Source organism: Daphnia pulex, chromosome 5, assembly GCF_021134715.1.
Source record: "Daphnia pulex isolate KAP4 chromosome 5, ASM2113471v1".
In the NCBI taxonomy this organism is placed as follows: Eukaryota; Metazoa; Arthropoda; class Branchiopoda; order Diplostraca; family Daphniidae; genus Daphnia; species Daphnia pulex.
In genome coordinates, this window is record NC_060021.1 from 8,053,592 (window position 1) to 8,077,867 (window position 24,276).

Here is a 24,276-nt window from a genome sequence, read left to right on the forward strand (position 1 = left end):
CAAGTCATTTAGAATGAAAACACGGAATTCTTAAGTTTTTAACACATTACATAATCAAAAGTATAATTGACTTATGTAATGCAGTCAGACTGTTTCTACCTGAAAAAATCCTATAACGCCTCTCAAGCCCTTTGCTCCGGAGCTAAATCAATTTTCTGTTGCACCACCTACATGGAACGAATAACATAATCCTTGAAGCGGAAAGTGCCGTCTAGCTCAGTAATCAACACTAATAAAGAGAAAGTGGAAAAGGGATCAACTTGTATTTCAAGGTAAAATATATCTATTACGTTTGACCTAATTTGATTGGATTTTTTTTTTTCTTTTTAGGTGGGGAGGGTTATTGAGATCAACTTATGAGACAGTGATACCTAGTCAGTTAAATCCGCAATACTTTTGAATCTGAGGGTTGGTAAGACGAAGCCATATCGATACTGCTATCTCGATTCCAGTGAGCGAGTTTAGTTTCATTCTGGAACAAGGATTTCCGAACAAAAAACGGTGCGCCATAAAAAATAAAATAGGAACCAGCAATAAACCAGTTTTTTTTAGTGCATAATTAAATTTAGCCGCAACACGGCGAAGTAGAGTACAGCATAAACAAAATGAAACTAGCCTGGAAATTCCATTTAAAAAAAATAACGAGAATTAATTTCGTGTATCCAATTCCAGTTTACAGTTTCTCTTACTGAAACAAATATTTTTGAGATTGATATTAGGAGGTACACATCTTGGATGTAGGTCAAATGTTAAATGTTGGTCAATCTGTGCAACTATAATTTAAATTTAAAAAAAATAATGTGTATCCAGATTTCGCGACTTACTAATTGTGGCGATCATTAAATTCATTTTAAACTCCGATAAAAATTGTCGAGATACGTTCGCTAGGAATGATTAAACCGTTTAAACGTCTTGGTCGAAATTAAACCTTGAGTAAACAAGGACGAGGACTAATACCGGAAGAAATTTGACAGCAGTGGGCCATGATTGGAATATATTAAGAAAAAGGGAACTGACAACTTTTTACTTTTTGCATGTGGAAGTCGGCCGACTAACTGAAGACATTCGCCTCTCTAGTGGGTTCTTGAGAGAATGGTTGTTGGGCTGCTGGCTTATTTAAAGGCGGATCACCGATATGTTAACTACCAGTTGTATCACCAACTTCTTGAGATAAAGACATATCGCTACTAGCTTTCCACATTTTTCAACAATTTTGCAACCATGAACACCAAGGTATAACAAGCACTTTAGTTCGTCTACTTTGAGAGGGTTATTGCTCACCTATTTCTTTCGCATGTGCACTAATAAATTTTTGTAAATGTTAATAAAGGTAATGATGCTGATGGTCCTAGCGTCCGTTATGATCGGATCGTCCTTTAGTGCTCCCCAATTTTTGGGCCGTCCTGGAGGACTCATTGGACTTCGACGACCAGGAGGATTCGGAGGCCGGCCAGGATTCGGAAATCAGGGATTCGGCAATCAAGGGTTCGGCAACCAAGGATTTGGACCTGGTGAGAATAAAGATGATGTCATTTCCAACTGAAATTAATCGTTTTATTTTTCAACTCAAGGTTTTGGTGGAGCCAATGCTGCTGGACTCGGGAATGGTGCCGTTATTGGAAATCAAGCCATCGGAACAGGAACTGGTATCGCTAACGCTGGGCCAGGTAATTAAAAAACCTATAACTGAAATTATTTTTCCACAAACGATAAAAGATAATATTTTAAACAATTAAAGGTGGATTTGGCATTGGTCTCGGTGTTGGCGCTGCTGTTGCAACTCCAATTGGCAACTTCGCGATCGGAGATGGACAAAGTAAGTGACATAAAATAAAGACAGTACCTTTGACATCTCATTATACAAATTTTCACTTTCACAACAGGTATTTCCGTCGGAAAATAAAATGTAAATGTGGGTTTTCTGAACTCCGCTACTGCGCAATTTGTAGAAAGAAAAGGGATGCCGAAAGTGCCACTTTGGTGCGATCGATCGCATTGTATTTTATTTTAATTTTGATAACAAGCAAAACCACCCAACTGTAAATACGTGTTTTGTGGCCTTCTGAGTCAGGGTTGTCAACGCTGATTTATCCAAACTCTGTTGTATAACACAAATAATAAATAACACGAACTTTTTAATAAATCTTGCCAAGTTCATCTTATTCTATTGTCAATTATCATTGTTATAAGGTACTTGACGCAGACGCTTGAAACGTCGTGATTATTTCCGTATTTCGGAAGTAATTCAATAATTATTTCAATAAGCAACCCATTGCTATATGGAAGCTGAACACTAAATACTAAATAGTCTATATTAAAAAGAACAATAGCAGGGATACTGGGAAAACCCAAATGCGTCCTCAGCAGAATTACCTTGGGATTTTCCCGAAACAAGTTTTTTGGAAGCGAAGTTTCGGCTTTGAAACTGGCAACATCGACTCTCTAGGAAATGCGCTGTGTAATTACTAAACAAAGAAGAAGGCAGAAGTTGCCTATTTAAAGTCGACTAGTACAGGCACGTAAGCGCGCAGTTCTATCACCAACTTCTCAAGTTAAAGACCTTCCAGAATTTGCGGTCAAAACTTTGCAATACTCAACAGCCATGAACACTAAGGTTGTTTTTTTCGCCTTAAATCATTTTCACGTCATTATTAATTCAATTTTACGTTTCTGCTTTTATTTAGATAATGATGATGCTTGTCCTGGCTTCGATTTTGGTTGGAACTTCCTTTAGCGCACCTCAGTTTCTCGGACGCCCCGGAGGATTTAGACGACCGGGATTCGGAGGACCTGGTAAGGAAATTTCAGCAACAACATAATATCACTAACGCAATGCAATAGTTAATTAATTTATCCATCTTCGACAGGTTTCGGGGGAGCTAATGCTGCAGGATTCGGAAACGGATTTGTTCAAAATAACCAAGCAGTCGGAACAGGAACCGGAATTGCAAACGCAGGGCCAGGTATGAATAATAAACGATTGATAAAAGTTGATTGCAACGAACTATAATATATTTTCAATTGAAACCCAAAAGGTGGATTTGGTATCGGTCTCGGAGTAGGTGCTGGTGTAGCAACTCCGATCGGTAATTTTGCTTTCGGAGACGGACAGAGTAAGTCTACATTACATTTCCGCTAAAAACGAGCCCGAGTTCATAAGCTCATTTCTTTTTATCAATCACGCAGGTATTTCGGCTGGGAAATAAACGCATGAAGAAAATTTAGCATTGATAGCCATGGTAACTGATTGCTTAACCAATTTTATACATCATGCCCAATGTTCACGTTTTGTTCATTTCTCAATCCATGTATCATGTGTAATATAGTTGTCGAATATCCGAAGAAAAAAATGAACTCATTTCTCCGTATACTTTTTAAATTTTAAGTTAGCGAAGTGAATGGAATGTATAGTAAATCGTCCGTAAGCGTCTTTGCGTGACGAAGTTCAGGTGCGGTCAAGCCAGAAACAGAAAACAGAATTCCAACCATGTACAGATAACCATTCTGGGCTATGTACATAAAAGGAAAACATTAAATATTAATAATAACAATCGTTACTGTAAAAAAAAAAAAATTCTTCTGTTAAGGAAGTTATAGAGTGCCCTGTAAAAAGCAAAGCTTGTTTCTTTATGATCTTAGTACGAGCTGTTGTTTCACAAAAATGAAGGTCATCGAATTTCTTAAGAAATAAAAGATAAAAAATGGAATAAGGGTTTCGAAAAAAAAAATATGAAAGGAATGAGGAGGAACAGCGTATTCCCGAGGTCCAAACAAACAACGAACAACCTTGTCGCAACTCTCCATGAGGAAGTGAAGACAATAATAGAGCAAAATAAAGGAAGTACAAAACTGAGTTGGCTCATTCGTAAAAGAAGGGTTTTCCAACTACGTTGTAGCAATAACTATAAACTACCTTTACTGGCTCTGAGCCAACAACCGTATAGCTACCGCCCAACAAATATTAATGTCAAAACGCTCGAAAGTAGCTATCGGGAACTCTGCTGATGAGAAAGACCATCTCGTGAATGGGTGGAAAATATATAGTCCCAATAAAGGTAACTCTTGCATCTTATTGATATGGTACTCTGCTCCGAAATGAAACAGTATGATAAAATATCTGTTACAGCATTCTTGATATATACATTCTAATGAAGAAAGATACAACCTTGAAAACCCAGAACAAGAGCATGGCCAAAACATCTAAATTCTAACATAAAAAAAGAACAAATGGCCGCTTTTCAACGGAAACAATTAGTTAGTAATTTCCCCCCAAAAAACGAAGATAGCTGGTTATTTAAAAAGGCTTGCTCATATCAAAATATTCCGCAGTTATGCAACGCCTTTCTGTGCCATCGAAACGCTACTTTAAAACATTTGGACTGTGCCGCCACCATGGGAATCAATAAGGTAATCAAAGTTCCGTACCATATAGAATTTAAAGCGTGCATCAAAGTGCCTCACATCTTTTCTGCATACAGAGCGATATTATTATAGCTCAAGCGTTCCTGTATAAGTTCATTCACTGCATTCTAAGTTTCTAACGACCATCAATTATTTTACGGAAATTTTCACGAAGGTGATGACGATCATGCTGATGCTTACGGCGATGGTGCTGGTTGGTACAGGGTTTACCGAGGACGACTTTCGCATATTTGTTGTTTCTCCTCTTGAGGGTCCCATCAGCAATCAACAAATATTTCTACCTTTCACTGGTCTAGCCCGAGGAGGGAGACAGCAGGTTTTCCCGGCAGGAGGTAATAAAATTGTATTTCTCGCTTTTATGCTTTTCATTTCAATCACGCAAGTTGATTGAACTTTGATTAGGCGAGACTTTGCCTTTGCGATCGACTTCGCCTTTACCGTTACCAGGTGGAGGTCTTGGCGTTGGAGGCGCGGTACCTTTGCGATCGACTTCACCATTGCCTCTACCAGCAGGCGGAGGACTCGGTGTCGGCGGTGCAGTGCCATTTCGATCAACTTCGCCTTTGAATTTACCGAGTGGAGGTCTCCGATTTGGCGGTGCCCTTGGATTGCCATTGTAGAGTGTTGGAGATTTTGAAATGAATACACGTTTTAGTTACTTCGCAATATTATTTCATTGCGTCATAACTCCTTACCACAATACATCTGGGTGCTTTCACGCCCCTGTAAAACTGAAAAGCAGAATTCAGATAGAAATCAAGTAAAGCTTTTCGAGAATTACTCAAGCCTAGAATTAAAAAAAAAGAAAAACATGTGCTATACTATTGAAAATCAAAACTCAAGTCTGATCGAAATGCGGAAGGAGAATAAGCAAGCACAGAGCCGAGCTATGCACCTGTTAGCGGAAGTAAAGAAACAAAAAGCGAGAAACTGGATCCAAAAGGTCAAACTTTCAAATCGGATTCAATGGCGCACGCTGCTTCTTCCTCTACAGTTTACCAACATACTGAACGACATGGATATGTAACATCAACTTGCGCAGGATTTATATCCACTAATTGCTGAAACTTGATCGAATTCGAGCACGACATTTTAAAGGGCACACAGTTTCCCCTGACCGTATTATTATTGGCAACTCAATTGAAGGAGAAAATATGTTTCTACCCTTGAAAGCCCGATGAAACCAATCCGTGTTTTTGTCATTCCTGATGTTGGGTTATCACCAGTGCCAACTGCCGCTTTGGTCGGCGATCGGATCTGTAAGATTAACGGCCTTCATCGAGACTAATGAGGAGGTAAGAAAAAATCCTGATTTTTTGGAGTAGAAGGGGATTTTGCTTGACATTCAATGCTGTGGAAGTAAAGGTTAACAGGAAGCTTGATTGGCTTCAAGACAGATCTGCTGCAAAGCTGCTGGCTTATTTAAAGCAGTGCTTGATGACAGTCAGGCAGTAGCTCAACAGCTTTCACAGTTCCACAAAACACTCAGAGGATATACAATCTATAAAACTCTTCTCTACAATGAATACTAAGGTAAACTAAATTGTTTGATTGTTCCAGCTGGCTAACTGTTATTATATCTGCTAGCGATAGCTTTCTATACGCTCTCGTATTTGATTTCGAACATATTTGTGGTCCTCAATCAATAATGATTTCCGTCTCTCACCAGGTTATGATGCTGATTCTTTTGGGGATGGCGTTGGTTGGGCCAGCTCTTTCCGATGACGACGATCGTCGTCGCTTGTTTCTTGTTGGTCCAGCAGGTCGTCGTCCTCGTCCCCTTCAGCAATTATTAAGACCTCTAATTGGAGGAGCTTTAGCAGGACGACCCCTGATTGGAGGTAAAAATTTGATTTCGAATTTCTATTATTTTCACTTTGAATTTACAATTGTTTTGTTGTTGACAAGGTTCGCCTTTGGGAGGTCTGGGTGGCGGAGCGAATGCTGCCGGAGCCGGTAACGGTGCTGTTATAGGGAATCAAGCTATCGGTACAGGTACCGGTATCGCCAACGCTGGCCCAGGTAAAATTTAGTGAATCGGAAGATGTTTGTTTTACACTGTACAATTACAAATATGCATTCCCGATCAAACAGGTGGTTTCGGCATAGGAGTCGGCATCGGAGTTGGTATTGCCACCCCACTGGGAAATTTTGCTTTCGGAGATGGAAACAGTAAATGATACCTTATTCTAATAATAATATGCTTTACAATTTTGTCTGATCAAATATCCCTTTGCAGGCATTTCCATCGGGAAATAAATGAAAGATTACAAGTAACCTGACATCCTGATGTCGATGTAAGGTGCCCGGATAGTGATGGATGTACCTGTCTTTGAACTGAGTATTTATAAATCAAAAATTCGTTGGATGACAGCACGCGGTATAGCTCATTAGAGTTTAGATTGAATACTCAATTTCTGTTGTGTGTAATATAAGTGATGTAAAAATGTTGACTTAATGCGTACAAGTTACCTTGTGCGCATGTATGCTGGAAATAAAAAAATGGCTTTTGACACTTTACATTATTACTTCTAAAAGACCATCAATTTTTTTAGTATGTGTATAGTTGATAAATTCATTACCGTATTAATTAATATACCGTTACACACAATTTACTACTGATACTCATTTTTGACCCAGCAACCATGGCCCGTTATTGTTGTGTGCGAGAAGGGGCCAACAAGCCGATCGACTTCACTCCATATATGTAAATATGAAACAACAACTAATAAGCTGCAGAGTGCAAATAAGGAGAAGGACGATGAACTTGGCTCGTATTGGGCTAAGGAGTTATCGATGAGATTTATTACATTGGAAAAAGATAACTTGCGTGATATTTAATTATGTCAGGAAGTGCCGGTGTGGCAGCAAGTACCTCTTGTTGGAAAAATCAAAAATTGTTCAAGTTGTACTTTGCTTCAAGTTCTTGAAGTTCAAATATTTCTGAATTTGATTTTTTATCAACAGGCAAAGTTGCGGGGTACAAAAACAGGCCTGATCTGACGTTCTACACGTGAGCTACAGTATTTAATGAACCCTGACTGAGAAAAACAAAAACAGCAAGATAAAACAGTTGCAGTCAACTGCATGGCTCTGGAATAATCGTACTCCGTACTATGACACGATTAACAATCAAATCACACCAAATAGCAAAAAGGAAGAAAAGAGATGAATTTGTCCTACCTTTCAGCCTGGGAAATCCACAGCCCGGCATCCAAAAGTTGAATCCACGACCAGCAGGGATAAGTAAAAGGGAGTCCTCGTAAATACACCCACATTCACACGGGCGTACACGAGGACATTTAAAGAAAGGGGAATTGATGAGATCCTCAACTCGGTCGACACTGGAAGTTTCTCCAATTAAACGGGCTGCTGTTTATCTAAATAAAAAAATTCCAACAATGAGTTCCGACAAATATTTAGAGAAACAATAACAAGCAAGGTATTTAAGTTGAGAATAAGACAGTTGTAAATCAGGGGCATACACTAATTGTTAATAAACAGGAAAATTGAAGGTTTCCATGTAATACATGTCACATTCAGGTTATAATAAAAGTAACGAAAATTATATTACCGAAGTAATGATACTGTGATTGTTAGTGATGACAGGAGGTCATCAGTCAAATCATATGACTGCAGGTCCAGCACAAGCAAAACTTTGCTGTTACGATGGCTGGCTCAGGCCTCAAATCTGCATAGGATAAATATAGTGCAAACAAACTAACATGAATTGACAAGGGAATAAATAATGCTAGTCAGGAAGTAACAACTTGGAACAAGTTTAACTCTTCTATTTAAGCTCCCATAGGCCATAGTCATTCCATTTTTATTCTGAGTATTTACCTGCCAAACAGCATGGAGAAGATAGCATGAAAAATGCAACACCAAAGTTGACAGGACGATGACCGCACTTTTGTAATTTTTTTATCGGGCATCCACGTTCAAAAGAAAAAGTGATTATTCCGTTTTTCTTTTTTGAAGTCTTTAACTCTTCTTTTCGAAACTTGTAAACGACAACAAATTTGTAGCAGACGACAATAATCTTTTAATGATCAATACTTAAGAATTAAGATATCGATTAGAATTTATTAAAGACAGGACCCTCTTGGAAGCCAGGAGGGAATAAAATATCTTGTGACACTTAATTATATAATAAGATGACATTTCCAGTCATTCCTTTAAATAACTCCTGCAGTGATTCAACTTGGTTATTATGCAAACTTCGTTTGAAATGTCAAGTTTAAAAAAATGTCCTCATTTTCCTTTAAAAAGGGGGATTTCCGCAGTTATTAGCCAATCATTTGGGTCATTTTATTTTGTCATTGTTTTTGGTGTTGGGGATTTTCTACTTTATTTTGCGGTATTACTCAGGGACCCCAAGCTCTCGAAATGGTCGTTAGTGTCTTAGTGAATAGCGCGAAGATTAAACGAAATAAAATTCCCATCAAGTTATTCGATTGCGCATAGAAAGTTGACGAACGAGTTTACATCGCAAAACTTGCATGTTGGGTTTTTACTCGAATAAACTCCCCAAGGCAATTTCCGTAACCGGCTCGTGCATCACAATCAGCGCCTTTATTTTATTTTTATTATTTTTTTTATTTTCATAACAAGTTGAAATAGCCTTCGGCCGTGCAGTTTCTAGTTTCCCTATAGCTATTCTCATCGTCGCTTGTGTTGATATAAGTCTCCGTTGGACTAGAAGTAGAGTTGCAGTCCTATCGGCTCTCGATCTCGATCAAGACATTTATCTTTGCTTTTACTTGCAGCTGTACAAGATTCCTTACATCATGAACAAGGTAAATTATTTATTTATTTGTAACAGAAGTGTGCGAAAATATTTGTTTAATAATAATAATGTGATCCTTGTGTTATTTATTTTATCAAGACAATTTTGCTGCTGTTGGTTGTCGCTATGGTCGGATGCGCATTTGGCCGACCCCAGTTTGGTGGTCAAACTCCTTTTAGACCAGGAGGTAACTTTCAGCTTGGCGGAAATCGGCCACCACCACCAGCCTTCCCGGGACAGACTTGTAAGAAACCAATTTGAATTGCTAACAGCATCACCTAAACTAAACATTGAATTGGTTTAAACGTAATGTGCTTTTAAAAAATATTTAGTGTTCAACACCGGATCGGGGCAAGTGGTTGGAACCGGAACTGGTATCGCTAACCCCAGCGCAGGTTTGTTTATTAAGAGTGGAGAATGACTTTAATTTAGCTCAATTACTTACCAAGGTAATCTATCTTCTCTCAGGTGGCGTTGGCATTGGTCTCGGTGTTGGTGCCGCAGTTGCTTCCCCCGTTGGAAATTTCGCCATTGGTCAAGGAGAAAGCGTATCCACTGGCAAATAAGGAAATCAATATTTGAATCATGATCCGTCCAATCATGAAAATTCTGTCACGTTATTTCGTCTTTCTATATTCTGTTTTCTGTTTCGACAAAAGAAATAACGTACGCCAAATATTTACCGGGAAACATTTTGCCGGGCATCTTGCTGACCAGTTAACCTTGGCATTCAGTCTTCTTCTTATTATTGTTATTATGTCTGGCAATATATACATATGATTTGAATGCTTCTGGTTGTTTTGGTTTTTTTAAAAGTCGCATTGCTATGTACGCATAGCAAGGAGATCAGGGAATTTTCGTAGGTACCAGCGCACCGGATGACATATTACGAATAGCGCTAGTGCTCAGTATGTTGTGCATATACTAATAAAAATGAAGGCACTCCTTATATGCACATCACGTCAGTATCAAGGTAGTACTGTTTTCACGTGAAGTCTATGAAGCCTCTGGCTCTTTCAGCTGCTCTGTGCTCTGTTCACGCCGCCGACCTTCTTTAAAAGGCCGTTGTTGTTGACTTGGGTTTATTCAGTAGCCAGTTAACACCAGTCGACACTCCAGCTCGCTCAAGAAAAATCTTCACGTATCTAAAACGAACCAATCATGAATAAGGTATGTAAATGTGATGGAAGAAATCACCCCTTACAAGTTAATTGAAAAGAAATATTTCGTTCTCTTAGATCATTTTACTATTACTGGTGGTTGTCGCACTGGTGGGAAGTGCATTTGGAAGACCCCAACATCATGGTCATCATCATCATCATCACCATCATCATGAACATAGACCCCATGGTGGCGGGTTTGGCGGAGCTCCTGGTGGCGGGTTCGGCGGAGCTCCTGGGGGTGGGTTCGGCGGAGCTCCTGGTGGCGGGTTTGCTGGCGGTGCTCCTGGAGGATTTTCAGGTGGAGCTCCTCTTGGTGGTGGCGGCTTCTTAGGACCGCAAGGTGGTAAGTAAATCATTTGGAGTGATGCCAGAGATAACTAAAATAAAATTTCGTCACTACAGCGTCTAAACTCTAAAGTAATTGTAAATCCATATCGAATAGGTTTCGGTGGAGCCAATGCTGCAGGAGCCGGGAACGGTGCGGTTATTGGCAATCAAGCCGTCGGAACAGGAACCGGAATTGCTAACGTCGGGCCAGGTATGACTATTTGTTTTTCATTTGAACAACACAAACCGAGGAACGAAAATTAATTGCATTTGATTTGTGAAAAATTATTACCTAGGTGGTTTTGGCATTGGTTTGGGCATCGGAGGTGCGATAGCCACTCCACTTGGAAACTTAGCCTTCGGCCAAGGTGAAAGTCTTGCAGTCGGCAAATAGAAAACGAGGATAATGTAAAAATAAAAATATTATATTTTTGAGTTCCCGAATGAATTTGTTGTCCGTTTTTATCCATCTGTGAATACAAATGTCAATATACTATCAATCAGAGAGCTGTCTTATTATTTAGTGGTGATCCTATTTACTGAATACGTAACGAGGAACATAAGATAAACCTGCGCTTACATTGGCATTGGCATCATGGGACTAATACACCTATGATGCACCGATGTAGCTCGGTATGATACAATGTGCTTTAAGGCGCTTTAAGGTGCAAAGGGAAAAACCAACTGCAATTCCAGAAATAAATCACGATTGAGCAGTTTTTTTAAAAGTAGTTTTTCTTATATGGGCGAAATTACATCACCAATTGGAAATTCCCCCCTCGGTCAAGGTGAAAGCATCCCCATCAGTAAATAAAACTATATTAATAATTTTAAATAATTTATTCAGTGTTGCAGCTTTCGTGTGCTATTTCGTCGCTCTACATATCGTCCATCTTCATATTTGTCAGACAAGATTTTGCAGAGTTGTGGGCATTTAATGTTTGAGATCACATATACAAAATGCTTTCGTTTTCCTAATTGGTTTTACATGCTTTATGGTATAGGCTATGCATACTGAGTCGACAAAATAGAGCGGCTAGAGCGCGTAGCTGATGCGAACGGAAAATTATATCGCCAACAAAATACGCAAAAGCCATTAAATTTAAAAGGCGCACTCCTTATATGCGCATCCTACGTCAGTACCTTTTCACGTGAAGTCCATTGAGCCTCTGGCTCTCTTTCGGCTTTTCTCTGCGTTTTGGAGCAGTCGAGCTTCTTTAAAAGGCCGTTTTTTTACTTCGGATTTCAGTAGTCAGTTCAACCCGGTCGACGCTCTAGCTCGCCTTTCTTACTTCAATCCAGGAAGAACGATCTAACTCTGATCATGAATAAGGTAAGCAAACGAAGAACACAACAAATGATCTTAGATTTATAGACAATGTAATAAGCTACAAATTGATTGAAAACTCTTACCTTTCCTTCTAGACAATTTTGCTTTTGGTGGTCGTCGCTATGGTGGGATGCGCATTCGGAAGACCCCAGCATCACGGTCATGGTCATAGACCCCATGGTGGTGGTGGTTTTGGCGGAGCCCGCCCTGGTGGTTTCGGTGGACCTCCTGGTGGATTTCCTGTTGGTGGTGGCGGCGGCTTGTTAGGACCGCAAGGCGGTAAGAAAATCATTTCGATTGACAGCGATAACCAAAATAAATGATAGCTTTTAATAGACCACCTACAACTTCTAAATCATTGAAAAATTATTAATTGATGTCATTATAGGATTCGGGGGAGCGAATGCTGCCGGAATCGGTAACGGAGCTGTCGTAGGAAATCAAGCTATCGGAACAGGCACTGGAATCGCTAACGCCGGCCCAGGTACATAATACTTGCCATTTGCACACTGCAACTACGGCATTGAATTCAAGAACAAAAATTAATTCCAGTCAATTTTGTTATTTCAGGTGGTTTTGGCATTGGTTTGGGTGTTGGAGGAGCTGTGGCGACTCCATTAGGAAACCTAGCCTTCGGCCAAGGTGAAAGTCTTTCAGTCGGCAAATAAAAACAAATCGTTTGTTGACTTCTCTTACGTCACTAACCAATTTGCTGTCCCTTTATCCGTCTGTGAATACACCTGTCAATTACTATCAACCTGAGAGAGAACATTTTTTGGTGATCCTTTGAAGTTGATGCGCATACAGGAACAATTTCAACCGATAGACAGATGGCTCGGTAATGTTGTATAAATTACGTCTGCTGCACGTACACAACTGGTAGTAACTGTAATTTCGCAAGAAGTCAGTTAAGCCCCCGGCTAATTTTGCGCCCGCCCATTATAGTTTAGTTTGTTCCTATATACGTACTCAATCGACTTTGCCTAGAAGGATTATTCACAATGTTTTAGAACTTGAACTACAGTTGAAACTCGTTAGCTACAGCCAGTTGACGTACGACCTTCCCAGGGACATATCCAGCTGTAAACCAATCCAAACATAAACGATGTTCAAGCAGGTAAGGTTACCTGTGTAGCTGATATGATTTTAAAGAAGATGTTGGTTTGATTACTAAATCTTTCTTTCCTCCTAAGACGATTTTCATTTTGGTGGTGGTTGCAATGGTTGGAAGTGCGCTTGGAAGACCCCAGAGACCTCAGAGACCAAACAGACCCATTGCTGGCGGTTTCTTACCTGGAGCAGGTGGTCAGAAAATCAATCAAATTCATTAAAATCGTTAAATACGTTTCTATATTCTATCATCTCTCAAAGGTTTAGGAGGAGCGAACGCTGCTGGACTCGGCAGTGGTTCTGTCGTAGGGAACCAAGCCATCGGACAAGGAACCGGAATCGCTAACGCTGGACAAGGTAACCCCATAATAAGGTGGATGTTATACTGATTTCACCCAATCATTTTCATAAATCAAACAGGCGGATTTGGTATTGGTCTCGGTGTTGGTGGCGCTGTGGCCACTCCGCTTGGTAACCTAGCCTTCGGTCAAGGTGAAAGCATTTCAGTCGGTAAATAGGCTCGTAAATAGGAAATCAAAAACTGAGATGTTACTGATCTAATTGCTATACACCTATCAATTTCATCTTTGGCGGACACCAATTGATCTTGTATTCCTTCTTTCTGATTAGTGAATCCAATACACATTTAAAATGATTTACCATTTTGTGCTTATTGTTTCTTACAAAGAAGTGCTGTCGATTGCCAATGGCGAATGGAAGAAGCGCTATGCAACAGAAGCGCTATCAGCAGTGTTGTAGAGGTGAACGAAAGGTAGACGTGAACAACATTTTTAAGAGCGCTCCATAAATGACACACCTATAGCTAGTTGTAGTTTGACCTTGTTCATAAACCGGCTGAAACTGCTTCGCATCAGTTCTGTACAAAAGTTTAAAAAATAAAAGAAAATAGATTTCTCGCCGTGAATCGGGCAATAACCACGCGTCTAACAGCAAACGGAAATGACGAAAATTTCCCCCCGAAATAAAATTACTCGGAGGATGTTTTCAAGTGCCCAATGACAGTTGTTTCATCGCACTCTTCAGCTCCAGACCTCCAACAGAACTTGTCGTCTTTTAATTGAAGAAAACTCGGCAGGTGCTGCAAATTTTTGCCGCTAAGAAATTAATAGCAAAAGGAAATAGCTGTGATTAAAATACGGTAAAGTTTTGGTTTCGCTAAAATGTTATTACACGGTACCGGTACGTAGTTTAAATGTTTTAATCGAATAAACACCTTCCGCAAAACTGTAAAAAAGAGAAAAGAACATCGTCGTTTTTTGAGTAAAACTATTTCCTTTTGACTTTTGACTTGTTACTAATAAGAAGAATAAAAATGCAGGTTAGTTTAAAAAATGAAAAGATCGATTGGAATTTTGGTTGCGTTGACTTTCGCTCTAACAGCTGCTCGTCCTAGTCAAGAAACAACAACCGAAATGTCCGACGAAGCAGAAACCGAAAAACAGTTCAAAGAAAATGCCCTGAGCAATGCTGATGGCGAACATCCTCTTTTCTCGGGATACGAAGAAGGCTATCCAAATTACCAGCAACTCGCTGAGTATGGTCAGCAAGGAACAGGATATGGCGGCCACGGTCCAGAGGCCGTCGGCGTGAACAACGCTGGGTGGAATGGAGGAGGTCTCTCATCGCAAGTTTTCCCCGAGGAAAGTCAAGAGCCGTTTAATCTTCTACCTCCAACCCATCAGCAAGCGTTGGCCCCATTATTCCAAAATCACGAATCCTCGCCACCTTTCCCACCGCAACAAGGGTTCCCGTTTTACCCGCAAGAAGAAGCTCCGACATTTCCAGCAACGCCTGAGACGTCTCCATTTTTTGAAAACGCAACTCCTTTAGTAGCGCCAACACTACAGGGAAACCAGACTCTGCAAGAGAACCAATCAAGTCCCGACTCTCTCATCGGATCACGTAAGAATATACCTGTGCCATCATTTTTAAATTGATTGAAATTGATTTCCCATGGTAACAGGACATGGCGACATCTAGCGTTTTCTTTTACTCTCTTTCGCAATGTTTTTCGTGGAATACGTAGACATTAGCGTGCAAACAATAAGACGCATTGTCAATAACGGGGTCTAAATGCGAAGGGCACTAAATGTCTGGGAATGTTAGCCATTTGATTAATTATTGAATAGATTGAAGATAATAATTCAGTTCCAATAACTGGTTTTAATATCAAGTTTTTCCACTTCAAATATAGTGTGGCAGCTTTTGAATCATTCTCAAAAAGGGAACGCAACGGCTGGCGGAGCGGGAAGTGGGGCCGTTCAAAACGGCTCAGCCACAGGCTCAGGAACAGGTGTCGCTAACGTCGGATTTGGTATGATTTGATTTGGATTGCACACCAGAGTCAACAATTCAATTAACCATCTTATGTGTGCCACAACAATCAGGTGGATTTGGCATTGGCTTGGGAATCGGAGGTGCAATTCAGACCCCGCTCGGAAATTTAGCCTTTGGACAAGGCAGCGGAGTTGCAGTTGGAAGATAAAGCTCAATATTGTTCAAGTAATTTTTCTCTCAAGAATATGTTAACTTGTTGACACACGTATAGACTAACCAATAATTGTGTATCCGTGTGTACAAACAAAAGGTGCGATTGTGGTTGTGGCTTTCTTACTGCTGGTCATGCGGTCGTCCTCGGTCGATAATACCGTGCCCTTGGTCTGTATAATGTTTTCAGGGAAATACACGACTAAATAACTGGTCTAATCTGGTGTCAACTCATTATAATTGGTTAGATTGATTATTTACAATTAAAAAATCTCTTAAAAATCCTAATAATTGTAGAAGAAATAATAATTTTAAAAGTTGCAAAAGAAAGAACAAGGATGTCAAGAAAACCCCATCGTTATAAGTACCGATTTCTCAACGTTATATAATAATTAATCCCGCCCCGCGTATCCGGGAAAAGAAAAATTTCCCAGAGTGACCATTTTGAGAAGCCAAATTAATACGTGTGTCAATGGTATTTCCCAGACTTTGACAGACGTCAACTGATGAGCCCATTTCCGGATTATTAACAAATGAATTACGTTACATACACAAGCTGAAAGGAGATCCGCCGAATATCCCAATGCGTTTCGAATCGCATGTTGTCTGAACAATAAATCGTCAGTCGACAGTCCAATGCAAGGCTAGTTGTTTATAAATGGACCTTGAGCTAATAAGAACGCAGTTGCCGTAGTGTCGAGACTCGAGACCGTGTGAGTCACAGTTCTCTCCTCAAAAGAAGACAGGGTTATTTCTTAAAAAAAAAAAAAATACAAAAATAAAAAGACTTGTAGTGTGTAGCTACTTGGGTGTGTTTGCAGACTATACCTGCGCTTGAAAAATCCACTGCGCTGGGGAGAGTTTCTCTCTAGCGCGCACAAGGCCTTTGACCATTTCAGTCTTTCGTACGCGATAAACCCCGACGGACGGTTCGACTGGAGTGGTGTGTCGCTCTTTGATTTTCTAGGTTTTGTTCGATATTTTGTCTCACCTGTAAAGTCGGTTATTATAGCTACTTTTCAAAGGTATACACGCAATCGAAAAACAAAACAGCTTTTTTTTATGATTTCGCTGCTGCGCCTTTGAAAACAAGACAACAACTTTTTTGGAGCACCGCGAAATTGTTTTTCATTTCTCTTGCTAAATTTTTAAGGATATATTAAACTTGCATTTTACAGATGAAGGTGCTACAGTTACTTCTTGTTGTTACCGCCCTATTCGGGATTGGATTAGCAGTGCCCGTACCTGACCCCCAATTTCTTCAACTAGGACAACAACAACCTTTCTTTCAGAGACCGAACAGACCTCGACCTTTCCTCCGACCCGGTGGCATTTTGTCCGGATTACTTGCTAATGGACAACAGCAACCGCAACCTGCGGTCTCAGCCACACCGGCTGTAGAGGCTGTTCCTCACAAAACTCCGGAGGCCGTTGTTCCAGCACCAGTAACTCCTGTGGCTAGTCCTACAGGAGAAGTGGCTGCTGTTCCAGATGCCAGCGCTGCACCTAAAAACCCAGGGTCCTTGTTCACTCCGGGAGGATCGACGGAATCAAATAACGACATTAATAAGCGTAAGAGAAACATTCGCTTTCTTCTTCTTTCAGTTTAATCATACTATTCTTTTTGTCCTGTGTTTTGTGCAAAGTTCTAGGAATGCTAAACGGTGGCCAGTTTGGCTCAGCCACAGCCGGTGGTGCTGGCAATGGTGCCGTACAAGGTGCGCTGGCGAATGGAAATTATTAATTTTTCAAAATAGATATTTCGAATAATAATTTCTTAAAAAAAAAAAAAAAACCTCAATCCTTAGATGGTGCTGCTATCGGCCAAGGAACTGGCATAGCAAACGTTGGGCCAGGTATGTTTTACGACACTTCAAATTTCTTTCTAGAGTGAACTGCCCCTATAACAACATTGGCAATAAACTGCGCAGGTGGATTTGGGATCGGTCTGGGCATTGGCGGAGCTATTGCGACGCCGCTAGGCAATTTAGCGTTCGGACAAGGCGACAGTAAAGACACGCATATACCGCAAATTTAAAAGAGTTTACTAATTATTACCATTCTTTTTTTAAAATTAAAGGTATAGCGGTTGGAAAATAGCCAAGGATATATTCTTGCCTTAAAAGCAGCACTCGATCTTGAAAGGAGAACGGCAAAGAAAACCAGTCTTGATAAAATTAATTCATCAATTCCAAGAAATTACTGACACTAAATTATTACTAAAATACCATTTCTACCAGATTTTTTTTCACACCTCACTCTGTTGAATTACTTTAGCTAATTCGTCTAATACAACTCGGATTTATCTTTTATCTCTCACAATATAATATAACATTTAGAAAGGCGTAGAAAAAATTGTTAATCTAAGAAAAAAGGAAGTTTTCGGATTCTGTAGCTGCTAGCTAGCTGCTTAGCAATAGCAAACAAAAGGTAGACGCATGTACAGTCTGCACGGGTTTGGCATAGCCTTGAGATATTTGTACATTCACGTGAGTTAATTCACCCTAACGGAGGTTCTGTTACGTAAGATCATTTTCGTGTTTTTCCCATAAATGAACGAGAAGGTTCCGGTGTGGCGGCAGGTCCCTCTTGGTCTTGTTGCACTTTGCTTGAACCCTCGAAGTGTTTAAAGCTCAAATGTTTTTGAATGTGAATATGGTTTACCCACAGAAAAAGTTGTGAGGTACACAACAAAACAAGCCTGATCTGCAGTCGTTCAACAAATGAGATTTTTTAGTGAACCATGACTGAGAAAAAACAAAAACGGAGAGAGAAAACAATTGCAGTCAACACGCCTAGCTCAGGAAGAAACATAATCCGTGACTACGCAACGATTCATAATCAAACCCACCAAAAAATTGTCATAAAGGAAGAATAGAGATCAATTTTGTCTCCTACCTTTATGCCTGGGAAATACAGCCAGGCATCTACAGTTGCTCCATCCATCCGATGAAGAGTTAAATCACCCCAGACGGGATAGGGTAAAGGGTGTCCTCGTGAATACACCCACATTCACATGGGCGTACACGAGGTCATTTTGAAGAAAGGGTAAAATGATAGATCCGTCACTCGGCCGACATCGGTAGTTTTTCCAATGCAATGGGATGATTCTTATCTAAACAAAAATAGAAAATGGGTTACGAGAAAATATTGACAGAAAAAACAAGAAGTTGAAAATGAGACACTGCATAAACCCTAATTGTTACATAAACTGCATTGAAGCAGGTAATGCAGCATTACAATATCTAGTAGGTCACAGGTAAATTCAAGTAAAGGAAATCATTACCCAAGCGATGATCCTGAGATTGTTGCTAATAATGACAGGTTTATCACCTGCACAAGAAAAACTTGCATGTTGTGTGGTTATGATGGCTCCAGCCTCAAATCTGAAAAAAAGGAAAAGGTTACATAGTGAAATCAAACTTCCATGCATCGACAGGGCAATTGGGCAATCACATGATAAACGCCAGTCAGGAACTAACATTTTGCAATCTTGGAACAGGTTTAACTCTTCTATAGCTCCCACAATCATTTAATTTGTATACTTAGTTTCATTTACCCGCTAAACAGCATGGAGTATGACGGTTATCAAAAATAAATAATTCTATTAGAGTATAAATCTTGAACTTGGTCTGACTTTTTCGAAATTTTCAACTAAACAAAAGCAGACGACACTCACACTTGTCCAAAGTCCAATTTTCTTCTAATCAAAATTAGCATGCTTACGATTACGATAATAGGATATCGATAGAAATTATAAAAAGCTCCCCCTTAAAAATCCAAACCTCTCAAAAACGATAAGGGAATAAGTCGATGGAATAAGTTTTAGTTGAAATCTAATTTACCATTTCGGTTTTGGTTTGTATTTCTCCGGTGTTAAGACCCCAGAAATACATCCATTTGCACAAATAAAAAAATAAAAACAGCAGGACCCTCTGGAGGCCAGGGAAAGAATTCACATTTAATTAGTTGAATATGTTCAAATTCAAGTCTTTTCATGTGTTTTATGGAAGTCTCTATTTTACAGAACGCGCAACGCCCTCGAGTTTCAGCTCCCGCAATCAACTACTGTAATATTGATGATATAACACACACGTGAGGTAACACAACAGAACCAGACACTGTAAATACAATCACCTATACCACTTAGTTGAAAGTGGTAATACTACCTATATAGTTAACATAACTATATTGGTTTAATATTAGTTGTTAGACGACGAACTTTATTTATATTTGAATAACCACCTTTATTTTTATGATAGTGTTCTTCACTGCGACCTCATTTTCTTTCAATCGCCTTGCTTTAAATAGCATACCGCATACGTGAGTTCGCTGAGTACGCGCTGATTTTTACAAACCGGATTATGTTTCTGTAGCAATCTTACATGGGACCGGATAACAAATATACACGGAGAAATGTCTTTTCTGTAGTGTCTTTAAAAGATATCTTACACCATTTTCAGGCTGAAGTAATGGCCTTAGTAAAATTTATCAATCTATTCAAAAGTGCGACAAAATATTTCGTTAAACCTGCTTTCACTTCGTTACTATGCCATTCTAAGCGCATACTACAGTATCATAGAATAAATATCAGTGCATCAAATTCGTGGAATTGATCGGAGAGCGCGCAAGTCGCAACAGCGTCAACACGTTGAATATTTTCTAAGAATCCAAGAATGTTTTTTTTTACCAGATCTACCGTGCAATGTTTTCCATGTCATAAATATGCCCGAACTTCCATCTTCTCGCTACCTGCCAAAATGCAAAAAAAAATCTTCAAAAAAACTTTCAGTCGTGCAACGCAACTTATTGAAGCCAGATAACCTTGAGTATAATAATTCAGGTTTGTTGGAAATGTCGAATTATTTTATGTATATCGCATTTGATTGTGGAGAAACGCCATCTTTTTGATTACCACAAGTATCTTGGCACATTCAATATAATATTACAGCGGTCAATCGTGTTCAATGCCAATCATTCTTCTCACAAGTACTATACACTTACATATTTTCTAGACAAAACAGGTGGTCCGTGAACTTAATCCATTGTTTGGATTCCCCATTAAACGGATTAAGTTTGAATTAAATTCCGTTATACTTACTTTACTTGGACGATATTTAGGAAGATGACGAATGCTCTCGTAGTCAGTTTTTCCATCTTCCGTCTGGCCCCTTTCGACTCACATCAGCTGGGATGGAATGAGAAACTAGGACACGAAGTCACACCATTTGTCATATCTTAAAGAGTTAAATGGGGCGCTTTGAGTTCATAACCATATAGGGATGTTCTACATATTATGCTGCCCTTTCACGTTTGTAATTAGTGACCTAATAGCGTTGAACGCCCGGAAAAACCCAAATGCACATAATGTCAGCGGATGAGCCTATCAGAAAAGAATTAAAAAAATTTATTCGTAAAACAAATTCACTTAAATCCAAGTTACCTGAATGATATGGCGAATCAGCGCTTCAGTGAGATATTAAAAATAACCGTCAAGTAAAGGAAACTGAGTGAAAGAAATGAAACGAAAATGTTCGTGACTAAAAATGGGGGAGAGGGGGTTTACCACATAAGACATCATTAACTCGTGACAGCTCCGCGACGCCAGTATTCGCTTTTTTCTTTACCTCAGGCGAAACATATTTCAAATTCAAAAGGAAAGCCTTGAATGGCCGCACCGTGATAAACCAAACTCATGCCCACGAGCATCTTCACCTTGATAGTCCTTGCCGTGACAACAAGGAACTGCTAGTAGCCATACTTTTTGCCTAAATAGTTGTACGATTATTCTTCTACGGTATCTTCGTGAGTGGTTTTTTCCATGGCCAGCCAAAAGCCCTTGAAAGAGCCTCCAGCTCTTGGACGGTTCTATTAAAGAGGTGTCTTTTCTACAACACACATTATTGTGTACTTGTGCCTTCAGAGTGTTAGACGGCGGAAACTTCTTCTCTTTTGATACATTACTCTTGTTATCCACAAAGGTAAACCTATACAAATAATTATTTCAGTATTAAAATGTTAATTCGAAATTGATACAAATTCGGAACTCAAAACATAACACTTAAAGAGGTGTTGTACGAAAAGAATTTTTGCGCATGCGCAATTACTTGCCTCGTTATGTTGTACGGATTAAGTGGTTAAAATATTTACTCAAACTCTCTTTAAATCTTAGTTTATAGCAAAATATTGGACTCCCTTCTAATAGTACTGTATAAATTAAGAACTGTAAAAAAACAAACAAAAAAAAACATGTTAAGTTTATCAAGGGATGATGCTGCGAAAAAGAAAATAATTTAGTATCTAAAAAGGGGAATTATATAACTATTCAACAGATGAACGCAGCTATCCTTTTACTGGTGGCAGTCATCATCGGGTCGACGACCGCGCAGTTCTATGGAGTAGACCCTTACCGCCAATATGGAGGAGGATACAGGCCATACCGTAAATAAAATAATAGTTTCAGAAAAAAATCAATTAAAGACATGCAATAAGAATTTCTTTTGTAAATCTGAAACAGGACCACACGGAGGCTATGGTATCGTATAATTGAGAATAATATGAAATATGCGAATAATAACTTTAATGATGTATTTTACTTGATAGGAGGCTATCGTCCATACCGACCGTCTGGTGCTTATTACGGCGGCTACCCTGATCATCACCATCATCACCATCCAGAACCTTACCACCAAGGAGGTTATGTTCCTAATCAGGGAGCTGGATTTGGTGGTCCAGTTGCTCCAGTTGCTCCAGCTCCAGGTGCTCCAGCCCCAGCTCCAGTGGCTCCGGCTGTAAATCCCACAGGCGGATGTAATGAAAAGAATGGCTTTATTTAAAAAATATTTTATTATAATGGCTTTGCTGCTTACAAATTTGTTAGTGGCTCCCGGCGCTGCCAATGCTGGAGGTGCAGGTAATGGTGCAGTACAAAACGGCCAAGCCGTTGGAACAGGTACTGGAATCGCTAACGCTGGACCAGGTATGATACACACCTATATGATGAAAAGGCATGGCATACCTGTCAGACTAATTCAAACATCAAATTATATAATTTCAGGTGGATTTGGAATTGGTTTGGGAATTGGCCTGGCAGTTGCTACCCCATTAGGAAATCTTGCACTTGGAGAAGGAAACAGTGTTTCTGTTGGTAAAAAATAGGCTATGTGTCCCTTGTTTGAAACCATTGCTTTGCTTGTTATGACACAATCCATTAAAAAAAAGTCTTTATGTCAAGTTATTTACTCTTACGATGAACTCCACGTACCGTTTCAGTACAACGTAAAAAAGTGAAGTTGTTGAACAATACACTCTGAAATCAGTACGCGCACCTTTTATTTTTACTATTATTTTTGAACAGTGATTTTCCTTTTTAGAGCCATTACATATGTCATCTCATGATATTAACCATTCTGCCAGAGCCGTAGAACGTAGAGAATCTTTCCCGAATTAATATATACAATAAGATTGGATTTATGTTTTTCCCCTTGCTAACAGGCTAATTCAGTTACATTTTACATTATGAGTGCAAACTGCCGTAGGTAGAGCTCATGCAGATGGTTACATAAACGCATTGCCTTCAGCGGTAAATCCGCCAAGGTGAGGTTTACCGAACATTCTCAGAAACAGTTCCGCTCGCAGTTACGACCATTCGCGAGTTATTCAACGTTATATTTTGATTACACGATTACCCGCCCACCAAAAACAATGAACAATCTAAATGATCGAATTCCTACCTTGTAAGTTACTACGGACGCGACGAAGCTACGCCGTACCCTATCTCTTATCAGCATTTTTTGGGGCCTGGTCGGTCTTAATAAATAACCAAACGAGAGACTCGGATCAACCTCCAACACACCACCAGCTCCATTGAAAATATTTGTACATGACGTGGTTGTGAATATGTTGAATCCTAGGAAATATCTCCCCTCTGTTTCACCAATGGATCAAGTTGAACAGCAGCATTAAGGATCATCAACCTGAAAAGGAGAATGGTGATTTGAAGTAAGCGGTGATCAATAAGAAGATCAATCATAACAATCATAATCAATAGCAAGAACAATCGAATTATGAGTTAAAGATAAATAGAGCAAATAAAGGGAAGAATAGATACCACTTGAATAATTGAATAACTGATATCTTTCACCACGGAGGAAGCTTTCACTCAATTCAGAGGAAATAATAGTAAAATTGTGATATGTTAAATGCTTTCCTGTAGCACACTTCCACAGCTTTTAGGACATCAAGCTGGGGGATAGTAGCTGTTATTGTGGTCAGTATAGCAGATATTCATCAACTTGATGTAGAACTTGGAAAGCAGCCCATTATCATTATCCATTAGAATTTTAAAAAATACAGAGATGGGTCAAGATGAACTATAGTGGTTACAATATGGTGGTTAAACACTTGTACCTAGGATTTACCTACATGACATTTGGAGTTAAAACTTGACCCGTACAAGCAAACGTAACTTTCGAAATTGACATAGCACTGATTGAGTTGAGAAAGAGAAGTCAATAACATCATTCGCCATCTAGTGTCTCAATGGACAAACCTTTTAATTTTGTACCGGAACTACACCGGATATAATCTAGAATAGCACCTCAACTATCGAGATGGGAAACTATGAC

At 39.5% G+C, this 24,276-nt stretch overlaps 3 protein-coding genes and 4 long non-coding RNA genes across 10 annotated transcripts; 3 read left to right on the top strand and 4 right to left on the bottom strand.

Annotated features, from left to right (window-relative positions):
* Positions 1-1,075: 1,075 nt before the first annotated feature.
* Positions 1,076-13,796, top strand: LOC124194145 (glycine-rich protein 23-like). Of its 4 annotated transcripts, XM_046588201.1 has the most exons (5): positions 1,076-1,233; positions 1,331-1,511; positions 1,572-1,667; positions 1,739-1,816; positions 1,884-2,162. In XM_046588201.1, exons 1-5 carry the CDS (start codon positions 1,222-1,224, stop codon positions 1,901-1,903), a joined length of 387 nt encoding a protein of 128 aa, XP_046444157.1. In that variant the 5' UTR covers positions 1,076-1,221; the 3' UTR covers positions 1,904-2,162. The 4 variants fall into 4 exon arrangements, with proteins under 4 accessions (XP_046444157.1, XP_046444159.1, XP_046444160.1 ...); XM_046588203.1 differs by lacking the exons at positions 1,739-1,816; positions 1,884-2,162 and adding an exon at positions 13,562-13,796; XM_046588204.1 differs by lacking the exons at positions 1,076-1,233; positions 1,331-1,511; positions 1,572-1,667; positions 1,739-1,816; positions 1,884-2,162 and adding exons at positions 13,003-13,148; positions 13,225-13,336; positions 13,403-13,498; positions 13,562-13,796.
* On the top strand, positions 2,462-3,216 carry LOC124194146 (glycine-rich cell wall structural protein 1-like). Its single transcript, XM_046588206.1, has 5 exons — positions 2,462-2,614; positions 2,685-2,793; positions 2,868-2,963; positions 3,036-3,113; positions 3,187-3,216. Exons 1-5 carry the CDS (start codon positions 2,603-2,605, stop codon positions 3,204-3,206), a joined length of 315 nt encoding a protein of 104 aa, XP_046444162.1. The 5' UTR covers positions 2,462-2,602; the 3' UTR covers positions 3,207-3,216.
* LOC124194148 lies at positions 2,884-8,450 on the bottom strand. Its single transcript, XR_006874610.1, has 3 exons — positions 8,266-8,450; positions 7,997-8,113; positions 2,884-7,802 (listed from the first exon to the last, which is right to left on the bottom strand). It is a non-coding gene; the product is annotated as an uncharacterized LOC124194148 (long non-coding RNA).
* Positions 9,326-12,015, bottom strand: LOC124194149. Its single transcript, XR_006874611.1, has 3 exons — positions 11,845-12,015; positions 9,657-11,171; positions 9,326-9,494 (listed from the first exon to the last, which is right to left on the bottom strand). It is a non-coding gene; the product is annotated as an uncharacterized LOC124194149 (long non-coding RNA).
* On the bottom strand, positions 13,243-19,334 carry LOC124194150. The gene is made up of 3 exons (XR_006874612.1): positions 19,132-19,334; positions 18,936-19,035; positions 13,243-18,764 (listed from the first exon to the last, which is right to left on the bottom strand). It is a non-coding gene; the product is annotated as an uncharacterized LOC124194150 (long non-coding RNA).
* Positions 19,335-21,500: 2,166 nt separating this feature from the next.
* On the top strand, positions 21,501-22,970 carry LOC124194144 (spidroin-2-like). The gene is made up of 6 exons (XM_046588200.1): positions 21,501-21,630; positions 21,982-22,090; positions 22,167-22,184; positions 22,253-22,459; positions 22,530-22,628; positions 22,707-22,970. Exons 2-6 carry the CDS (start codon positions 21,982-21,984, stop codon positions 22,805-22,807), a joined length of 534 nt encoding a protein of 177 aa, XP_046444156.1. The 5' UTR covers positions 21,501-21,630; the 3' UTR covers positions 22,808-22,970.
* On the bottom strand, positions 22,602-24,152 carry LOC124194152. Its single transcript, XR_006874615.1, has 3 exons — positions 24,074-24,152; positions 23,383-23,625; positions 22,602-22,675 (listed from the first exon to the last, which is right to left on the bottom strand). It is a non-coding gene; the product is annotated as an uncharacterized LOC124194152 (long non-coding RNA).
* Between the last annotated feature and the right edge of the window lie 124 nt (positions 24,153-24,276).

Coding starts and splice junctions, on each gene's coding strand:
- LOC124194146 (XM_046588206.1), top strand. Junction 2,794..2,867: donor ACCGGGATTCGGAGGACCTG/GTAAGGAAATTT, acceptor CATCTTCGACAG/GTTTCGGGGGAGCTAATGCT. Junction 3,114..3,186: donor TGCTTTCGGAGACGGACAGA/GTAAGTCTACAT, acceptor TCAATCACGCAG/GTATTTCGGCTGGGAAATAA.
- LOC124194144 (XM_046588200.1), top strand. CDS start 21,982: ATGAACGCAGCTATCCTTTTACTGGTGGCAGTCATCATCGGGTCGACG. Junction 22,460..22,529: donor TGTAAATCCCACAGGCGGAT/GTAATGAAAAGA, acceptor CAAATTTGTTAG/TGGCTCCCGGCGCTGCCAAT. Junction 22,629..22,706: donor AATCGCTAACGCTGGACCAG/GTATGATACACA, acceptor ATATAATTTCAG/GTGGATTTGGAATTGGTTTG.
- LOC124194145 (XM_046588203.1), top strand. Junction 1,512..1,571: donor CAACCAAGGATTTGGACCTG/GTGAGAATAAAG, acceptor TTTCAACTCAAG/GTTTTGGTGGAGCCAATGCT. Junction 1,668..13,561: donor TATCGCTAACGCTGGGCCAG/GTAATTAAAAAA, acceptor TAAATCAAACAG/GCGGATTTGGTATTGGTCTC.